General features: G+C 34.4%; 1 protein-coding gene across 2 annotated transcripts in view; it reads left to right on the plus strand.

Moving 5' to 3' along the window:
- The window catches only part of kiaa1614 (KIAA1614 ortholog), a 39,397-nt gene extending 29,745 nt beyond the window's left edge, over nucleotides 1–9,652 (plus strand). For both annotated transcript variants that reach the window (XM_073844755.1, XM_073844756.1), the window contains 2 exons: nucleotides 6,205–6,377; nucleotides 6,457–9,652. In XM_073844755.1, the coding sequence (XP_073700856.1) occupies nucleotides 6,205–6,377; nucleotides 6,457–6,650 (367 nt within the window). In that variant the 3' untranslated portion in view covers nucleotides 6,651–9,652. The remainder of the gene's footprint in view (nucleotides 1–6,204; nucleotides 6,378–6,456) is intronic.
- Nucleotides 9,653–10,952: the final 1,300 nt, after the last annotated feature.

The following is a 10,952-nucleotide window of genomic DNA, read 5'->3' on the forward strand; positions in this document are numbered from 1 at the left end:
AATATTACATTTTTAAGGCTATATTATATTTATTAAATATAATAAATATATTTATATAATTTATAAATATATTTATATAAGAAATATATATTTATAATAAATATTATAAATATAATTAATAAAAACTGCTATACTGAATATTTAATATTTTATAACTTAATATAACATTTGACATACAATTTTATTGTATTAAAATATATATTTATAAACATATAATTGCAAGTAAATATGTAATTATAACTTAAAAACACCATAAGGCCCTTTTATAATATAATAGAATTGAATAGAATAGAAATGCAATTGTCATACTGACATTTTCATGAATTAAAAAATGTATATGTTAAAATATATATTTATAAACTATAATCATAATTACAAGTAAATATATTAATATAATTTCAAAACGTCATAAGGCCCTTTTATAATATAATATAATGTATAATATAATAGAAATGCAATTGTTCTACTCATTTATTTTCATAAATTAAAAAATTCATAATTGTAGGGCTATCATATATATATATATATATATATATATATGTATGTGTGTGTGTGTGTGTGTGTGTAAACATTTAATATATATTTAAATAAATATTATAAATATAATTATCTAATTAAAAAATGCTATACTTAATATTTTATAACTTAATATAACATTTAATATACAAGTAAATACATAAATATAATTTTAAAATGTCATAAGGCCCTTTTATAATATAACATAAAATAATATAATACAATTGTTGTACTGACATTTATTTTCATGAATTAAAAAAGAAACAAGTCATAAATATTTTTATCTTAATATATCTTAATATATACACATTTGTTATAAATACCTTTTATAACAAATAGCAGAAATATTATTTATATCATAATACATTATTACACACTGTTACATCTTTTTATTATTTGTACTATTATATTTGATATTTATATAATATTAATATACATACATAAATATATGCTATTAAATCTATTTATTATTTAAATATATTTAAAATAAATGCTATACTTAAATGCATTTACAGCAAATTTCTGAAATTGTATATATATTATAAACAATAATAAACAAATATACTATTTACATATTATATGAATATTATTTTCAGAATTTCTGAGTCAAAATATGTTTTTAAGGCTATATTACATATGTTATAATAAATATATTTAAATAAATATATAATATGCTTACATAAATATAGATTACTATTATCCTTTTTATTAAATATCAGGATTTTAAAATAAAGAGTGTCTAAACGTACCCTGTCTGCTTTTCATGTCTTGCCGTTGACCTATATCCATCTGACACCATTCCCGTACTGTGGTAACGCCACAGTACACACCACTTGATCGCAATAAATCTGCCCGTTTACCCCTTTGTAACCTTTTAGCGTTACGAACGATGGCAATTTAAAGCATGACGTTCTGTGGAGCATGCATCATGTTCCGGTAATGTTCAGACAGCTGTCGTGTTGTGCAACAGGATAAGTATTTTCCATTGACTGGGTCAGCAGCAGCAGCAGCCATGAAAAGACACAGAGAGAGAGGGAGGGAGCGAGGGAAGATAAAAATAGAGGTGTGTGTGTCTGCCAAAGAAAGACATGGAATGCAGGGAATGATCACCCGTCTACATGCTGTTGCTATATTCAGCCTCTTGCGTGCGTTACTAAACGCTGCCCTTTAAGCGTGTGTGTGTTTGGGTTGTTCACAGTGCCAGAGAGTGTGTTTGTCGCCGGCGTTGTGATTCAATAGCGCCTGAGAGCGTGTTGTGTTTATGAGTGTGTGAATGTGTGTGTGTGAAGGAGATAGCCAGAGAGGAATTCCAGCCCCAGTGACTGGAGAAGAGCTGCAGCTTACATCATCTTTCTCCAGAGCCAGTAAGAAAGCAGAGAGCCGCTAGAGAGACGGGCTATAATTGGACACTCGCTCGCATCTGACGAGAAAGAATGGGGGAGATGAAAAAACAAGCTGAAATACAAGGAGCAAGCACTGCCATACGTCTAGGGATTATCGTTATTTGAAAAGCTTCCTTGAAAATTTTTCACAGTCGTTAAAAGAAATTCTTTACAATAATAAATATTAAATGGCTGTTCTAATCTAATCTTTTATGTTTTGGTAAATAAATTTGTTATAATATAATCATGTGTTATAATGTTAAAATGTGACGGTGCCTTATGATATATTGTTTATTTGTATATATTTTTATTTATTTAAGATTTGATTGTGTCTTGTTTATTTAGCCTTTACATTTTAAAATGTTTCTTTACAAAAACAAACATTACACTGGTATTATATTTTATTATATTAGTTTTTTGTAAAAAAAAAAAAAATTGATATACTTAATATCTATATAACACATTTATAATACAATTGTAATGTGTTAATGTATATATTTAGAAATATACAACTATAAGTAAATTGAATTATTTTTTTTTAAATATGTCATAAGGCCATTTATAATATAATAAAATATAACATAATATATATTATGTTATAAAGTAATTGATATCTCATTATATTATAAATATTATCTAATAATAAAAATAAATGCTATACTTAATACACGCATATATGTACGCATATAACATTTAATATGTAATTATTATATTATAAATACAATTATCTAATAATAAAATAAAAATACTATATTTAATGTATATAACATTTAATATACAATTTTAATGGGTTAAAGTATATATTTAGAAATATATAACTATAAGTAAATATATAAATGGAATAAATAGAATTAAAATATTTATTAATTTAAATGTCATAAGGCCCCTTTATAATATAATATATATATAAAAATGAGGGTGTAAAAATTAGATTAATATATAGGATAAATAATGTTATTAAATTATAATTATGATCTAATAGTAAAAATAAATGCTATACTTAACATACATATTTAATATGCCAACTTTATATATTAAATTATATATTTATAAATAGATAATATAAATAAAAGTAAATATATAATAAAATAAAACTACATGAGGGTCTGTTATACAATAATTAATAAATTAATATGATATATTTATTATATTATAAATATAATTAATAAAAATAAATGCTATACATATATATATATATACACACACACACACACAACATATTGTCACGATGTAGGCAGGAACACACGAACAACGACGTAGTAAAAGACGAATATTTAATAAATCCAACGGAATACAAGCAGACACAGGAACAGCAGGGTAAGACATCCATATAACATCAAAGACCGACAAGAGTACTGGGAAAACACACGCCTTAAATAGACAGACTAATTACAAACACAGGTGCAGACAATAAGGGAGAAACCAAAAACACTCAGAACTGCGGGGGAAAATGGGAAAAACCAACAAGAAAGTCCGGGGGTGTGACATTACCTCCCCCTCCCGGAAGGCACGTCCTCGTGCCGACAAACAGACAAAAGGAAACAGTACAAAGTCTTAGGAGGGGGCTTAGGTGGAGGACGGACTCCCGGGAGGAGGACACAAGATAGAGTCCAGGGTGGTGACGGAGGGAGGAGCCAAGGAGGTGACAGGAATGGGCTGGAGCAGGAGGAGCCAGGTGAGACCCAGAACGCAGCCAAGATGTATTCCCACGGTGGAGCCGATGGAGGGAGGAGCCATGTTGGAGGAAGGGCTGACGACTCCAAGGGGCCGACCGACGGAGGCGGAGCAGGTGGTGGGAGAGCCCGAGGCGGAGACGGAAAGCCGATGATCTTGGGTGACACCGCGGATCTGGAGGGCCAAGGCGGAACCCAAGGCTCTGGCGACCAAGGCGGAGCCGGAGCGACAGAGGACCGAGGCTGTGCCCGCGGGAGGGAGGAGGTCCACAGAGCCGGTGGGACGGCGCGACGAGGCACAGCCGGAGGAGTAGAGTCCAGAGGCGAAGGTGGGGTGACGACTGACCAGGGCGGAGCCGGAGGGACGATGGTGCCCGGTGGAGCTGGTGGATCGACGGGCGACGGCGGAGACGAGGGAGCAGAGAGCCGGGGTGGAGCCGCAGGGTCGGAGGGCCGAGGCGGAGTCCAGGACTCTGAGGCTGGAGGCGATGGTGAGGGATCCTCCAGCCATGACACCAATGGAGACTGGCAGACCCGCGGCGAACCCACCGCACAGATGGTGGGCTGAGGGTGAGCAAGGGGACTGACAGAAGACAGCGGGGATTCATGAAGGCTGGGCAGAACCAGCGGAGATTCAGGACTAGGCAGATGAGGGAGGGTGGGTGGGAAATCCAGGCAGATAGGTATTTCCATGACACAGTCCATAACATCCCCATAATCTTGTTTCAGCTCACCCTCAGTGATAGTGCAGTGGGCGGGGCTCTCTACCGCACTCTCTTGCTCCACGAAGCACTCCACCGTCGCAGATGTAATAGTCAGCTCACGCACCTGATCAGCAGTTTTGGCCCCGTCGGCACTCCATACTGCTGTCGCTCCGGGCTCGGGCTTCCCGTCTCTGATGGGCTCACAATCCGCGGGTCGGGGTGGCTGGCTGGGCTCTGGGTCTGGAGTGGCACTGGCGAGATTCTCCTGGGAACGGGTGGGAAACGAGGGTTTGTTTCTCGCCAGTGTCCACTCCATAAACGCGGCGAAGTCCGCTCGAGGGCCGTTCTCGGACGACGACGCTCTGCATGACGCATTGAGACTTGCGTCATAGAATGCACAGAGCGCGTCGTCCGAGTAGCTGGTGGTTTGAGCTACGAGCTGGAACATTAACGTGTATCCCTCGAGCGGTAATTCCCCCTGCTTCAGCCGTAGCAGGATGAATTTTGGACGTAAAAAGGAATCCATGGGGAAACACAACGGAAACAAAAAGGACTGGAAAAAACAAACGGGAAACAAAACGGAGGTGAACACGCAAAATAACTGTTTTGGTCGGTCTTTCTGTCACGATGTAGGCAGGAACACACGAACAACGACGTAGTAAAAGACGAATATTTAATAAATCCAACGGAATACAAGCAGACACAGGAACAGCAGGGTAAGACATCCATATAACATCAAAGACCGACAAGAGTACTGGGAAAACACACGCCTTAAATAGACAGACTAATTACAAACACAGGTGCAGACAATAAGGGAGAAACCAAAAACACTCAGAACTGCGGGGGAAAATGGGAAAAACCAACAAGAAAGTCCGGGGGTGTGACACATATTTAATATGCAATTTTATTCAATTAAATTATAATAAAAAGAAATATATAAATATAATTTACAAATATCATAAGGCCCCTTTATATAATATAATATAACAATATTATATAACTACACAAGGGTATTTGTTTAAGCAATACTCTTCAAAAATGATATATTATTATAAATATAACTATCTAATAAAAAATAAATGCTCTACTTAAGTATAACATTTAATATATAATGTTAATGTATTAAATTTTGCATTTCTAAATATATACATATAATTAAAGAAAATATATAAATATAATTTTTAAATTTGTCATAAGACCCTTTTATAATATAATATAATATAATATAATATAACTACCTGACAGTGTTTATACAACACTCTTCAAAAATAATCTTATATTATAAATACAATTATCTAACAATAAAAAATAAATACTATATTTAATGTATATACCACATTTAATATACAAATGTAATGTATCAAATTATGTATTTATAAATATATAATTACAATTAAAAGTAAATATATAAATATAATTAAAAAATATATCACAAGACCCTTATATAATAAATTAATTACTCTTAAAAAATCCTATACTTAATATATATATAACGCATAATGTATTAAATTATATTTTCCAAACATAAATTATAATTAAAAGTAAATATAATTTTAAAATATGATAAGACCATAATATAATATAATATACATAATTATATATTTAATGTATTAAATTACATATTTATAAATATCTAATTATAATTAAAAATAAAAAAAATCTAAATATTATTTAAAAATATATCTGCCTAGTAACCAGACAATACATACTAGAAATGAAATAACAAGATATTAAAAACATTTTTTAGTGGCTCTGTCATAGTGGTAGCAACTTTCACAGTCAAGAACCACTCACATATTTTATAAGAAAATAATAAAAATAAAAACAAAACTGCTTAAATGAACAATTCAAAATAATATATTATAATTAGTAAATAATAAATAACTCAGCATAAAATCTGGCATTAAAATAGTCCTCTGTGTGTTATAGGGGTCTTCAGCGTGCCTTGAGTGTAGAAGATGTGGGACGTCCCAGTGCGGTGCGTCCAGTGGGACGTGTGGCTCAGGCCTTCCCTGACGGCACCATCCTACTGGAGCTCTCCAGACCCCCTAACGGCCCCTTCGGCTTTCTCATCTCACGAGGAAAAGGCAGACCAGACTCAGGTGAGGACCTCCCACTCCTATTTGCATGCAATTCTGACACAGTCAGAAAGTTTTAAGACTAACCAGCTTTATGTTTAAGGGGTGTACGTTGAAGAAATGGGCGACAGCAATATGGAGAAACTCTACGCGGGGCTGCTCGGGGTCGGGGACGAAATCTTAGAGGTGAACGGCGAGAAGGTGTCGGGACTCAGTCTGGATCTGGTGACCCGTTTAATGACTCAAAACAACACGGCTTCAATCCGCGTGCTACGACACAGACGCCCACAGCGCTAAGTGAAGACTATACTCTTCCAGAATCACATTTTGTTGCAGTCAACGTAAATGAATAACGACAGGGATGAGTTTGTGTAAACGGCAGTATTACGTTTTACCAACCTTTGGAGTTTTATGATATCACAACAGTCTGTATTAAAGGGATAGTTACCTAAAATTGAAGTATTTGGATACATTTCATTACAGTCCAGTTTTAGTTTTGGGTAAATTTATTTCTGTTCACACCAAAAACAATAACTATAACAATAATGACAAAATGTTCATGTCTTTCTTCATTCGAAAGAAATTAAGGTTTTTGACAAAAACATTCCAGGATTCATCTCCATATACTGGACGTCAATGGGGATCAGCAGGTTGATGGTCCAGATTGCAGTTTCAAAGGGCTCTACACAATCCTAGCCGAGGAATAAGGATCTTATCTAGTAAAACAATCGGTTATTTAAAAAAAAAAAATATATATATATATATATATACTTTATAACCACAAATAATCATCCTGCACTAGCTTTGCATCCACAACTTCTAAACAGGTGGAGCTGGGGAGGTGGAGGGTTTCTGAAGTGCGCTGCTACAGCAAACACTAGCCAAGTATTTGATTGTATTTAAGCAGCAAGCTCATTGGCTGCTGATATGGCAAAAACCAATTAGCAACCAGATCAGACTGAGTTAGAACCAATGACCTGCGGCATCTAGAGTTTCATGATAGAACTTTGCATTTATCGTTATAGGCCGTGTTCACACTTGCCGTCCTTTTTCAAACTGCCAGCGTCTGTTTTACATTCTAATCCTATGGAGTAAACCGTCTTTTCAAAAAAGCCCTAGCGCTTTTTTTAAATGCCACCGCCGGCGTCTTTTTTTGCAGCTCAGAGCGTCTTTTTAAGTTGAAAAAAGTTGAACTTTTTTTAAGAAAACGCCCTACGTCAAGCGCTTTTTTGACAGCTGACCAATGACAAGCGAGTAGCAGGACCTATCGTTTCCATAACAACAAAAACAACAAGAGAAAACGGAGAAGTTGCCGGTAGATAATCTTATCGTACTAGTTTCGGAGCACAAGGAGTTGTATGATATGAGTAAACAACTCTATCATAATATACATCACAAAGAGGCTCTTTCTCGACATTTCTTCACCACACAGCACTACGCTACTGTTGCAGCTGTTGTTATAGCGACAAAAAGACACACTCGGCTGCTTTTTGTAACAGAACGCTGCCAGCTTTTTTTTTTACTAAAAAAACGCCCTAGTCAACTTTTTCTTGTCAAAAAAGACGCCAAGTGTGAACACGGCCATAGTCAACACTGTAGTTATTGTTTTTGGTGTGAATGGGCCTTTATTTTCAGCGGTACCTTAAAAAAAAGAGACTATTGAAGGTGTGGTCACATTAGCGAACTTTCAGTGAAAATTTGCATGCAAAAACAGGCATGTTTTCTTTTGTAAATAGCGTAGAGACAAAGCCCATCTCAAACTAAAATCACTTTAAAACCAGCTTTCTGTTGGTTCGTGTGGAGAATTCGCGCAACCAATTCGAAGTGAAATCTACGTTGAAACTTTTTCGCCCTCATATGAGACATAGTTAAATATGACTGGTATGATACTATTGTTACAACATCAATGCATGATATAAACTCAAAATTGAGAGAAATAAAGTCGAGATATAAACTCACGATTCTGGGTTTTTTTCTCAGAATTGCATGGTATAAACTCACAATTGTGAGAAACAGTCAGAATTGCAAGATAGAAACTTACTTTTTCTCAGAATTGCGTGATATAAACTCACAATTGCGAGTTATAGTGTTAAAATTGAGGTATCAACTGCAACCCCTTCAGCCGTGATTTATTCACGATACAGCACGGCCTCAAGTACCTTATTGCTTTTATAAAACGGTTACCGCACAATAAAAATATTAAAATCAAAAATATATATTAATTTATACATATTAAGTTGTACGTTTTCATAAAGTAAAATCATTAACTGCCTTCCGCTGTAAAAAGTAGTCCCTAACTGCTGCAGCTGTGTTTACGTTGCTAAGGGTGGTTTCTAAGGGGGTTCAATGATACACAAAACCGTTGAGTGAAGCGGTCATAGCAGTGCCGTATCATGAATACGACACAGCTGCTGACCAATCAGAATTGAGGAATGGAACTAACCGTTTTATAAACTCGCGATTCTTACTTTTTCCTCAGAATTGCGTGATATAAACTCGCAATTGCGAGAAATAGAATTGAAAAACTTGCAATTCTAACATTTTTCTCAGAATTACGAAGTCAGAATTGTGTGATACAAACTCGCAATTGCGAGTTATAAAGTCAGAATTGCGAGGTATAAACTCACTTTTCTCAGAATTGGGTGATATAAACTCAAAATTGCGAGTTATAACATGAGCGTAATCTTGAACGATTTTTGCCCTCACATGAAACTAAATTTATACGAATTTCAGCAAACGGCGTTAAATGTGACCGCACCTTGAGTGACACTCATTGGCTTGTTTTTTGCCAGAATGTTACTACCGCTACAACAGAATATTATATCTGTAATACAGTCATATATGAAGGACAAGAATATTTCATGTACTGAAAGTTAAACTCAAGTGTTATTGAAATGAAGAATGGTCTAAATGAACATCAATGTTTATCTATCTTCTGAACATTTTGTTGCATTTAAATCCTCCGTTGCTTTTGCATTCGGTTCTAGTACGAAACCTTCTCCATGCTGCTGACAAGTACACAGATCTATATCGTACACGGTCAAAGAGGTTTATATCCTCAGTGCAAACGCTGCAGTCACATTGATCATCAGCTTTAAATGCTCTTTAGTAAATTGATTGGATATTTCTCCATGAGCCAGCACTTTGTTATGCCTCTACAGTGCAGTCTGACACCATTAGCATGCTGTCCTGAAGGATATCAGTATTACGGTACGTGCAGCGCAGAAAGATACCAACCTAATGTATTTTGTTACAGTTATTTATATGTGTTCCTATGAAATAAAACAACTGGCTTTTGAGGGATGGCTTGGAGTATTTTTTTTCTTTCTTATATTGTTAGTAGGAGCAGGAATACAGTAAAGAAAATTAAACTAATTTTTGGAAATAACTGTTCATCAGCATTATGCTATAAATGGTATGGAATCAGGTTAACTTATACTGAACTGAAATATTCCTTTTAAGGGACAGTTCACCCAAAACTTAAATTCTTCATTTAATTTAAGACTTGATTTCCTGTATGTTTTCTTCTGTTGAACACATTTTGAAGAATGATGAAAACCAGACGGTAGCCATCGACTTCCATGGAATATTTTTTATCATGTGTCCAAACCAAAAGCAAATTTTTATTATTCGCACGAGTAGATTACGTACAAAGTCAATGCAAATTCGCACAGGATGACTTTTTTTTTATCAGAATTGTGAGTTATAAAGTCAGAATTGCATGATAAAAAAAGTAATAGTCATAATTCCGAGATTTACACAATTCTGTTTTTTTTTCTCAGAATTTTTTCTCGGCGCTGCATGATATAAACAATTGCGAGAAATAGTCAGAATTGCGACATAAAAACATGTAATTTTAACTTTTTTCTCAGATTAACATGTTAAGTCAAAATCACATGATATAAACTCAATTTTAACTTTTTTTCTCAGAATTGCAAGTTATAAAGTCACATTTGTGAGATAAAAAATCTGAATTGTGAGTTAAGTCAAAATTGCATGATATCAACTCACAATTGCATGTTATAAAGTCAGAATTGTGAGGCATAAACAATTCTGGCTTTTTTTCTCAAAATTGCATGATGTAAAAACTAGATAGATAGAAGATAAAAAACTTGCAATTGTGAGTTATAAAGCCAGAACTGCAAGATATAAACTCACGATCCTGACTTTTTTTTCTCAGAACTGCGTGATATAAACTCACAATTGCGAGCTATAAAGAGATAAACTCATAATTCTGACTTTTTTTCTCAGAATTGCGAATTATAAAGTCAGAATTGCACCATAAAACTCACAATTGCGAATTATAAAGAAATGTGGCTTTCTTTCTCCCAGAATTGTGTGATACAAACTCACAATTGCGAGTTATAAAGTCACATTTGCGAGATATAAATTCACAATTCTGGCTTTTTTCTCATAATTGTGAGTTCAGTCAGAAATGCATGATATAAACTCACAATTGTGAGTTATAAAGTCACACTGAACGATTTATATATAAAATATAAATATCTCACAATTTTGACTTAACTCACAATTCTGAAAAAAAAAATCTGAATTGTAAGATATAAACAATTCTGGCTTTTTTTATCTCAGAACTGCATA

The sequence above is a fragment of the Garra rufa genome, chromosome 7 (genome assembly GCF_049309525.1).
Source record: "Garra rufa chromosome 7, GarRuf1.0, whole genome shotgun sequence".
Classification (NCBI taxonomy): domain Eukaryota; kingdom Metazoa; phylum Chordata; class Actinopteri; order Cypriniformes; family Cyprinidae; genus Garra; species Garra rufa.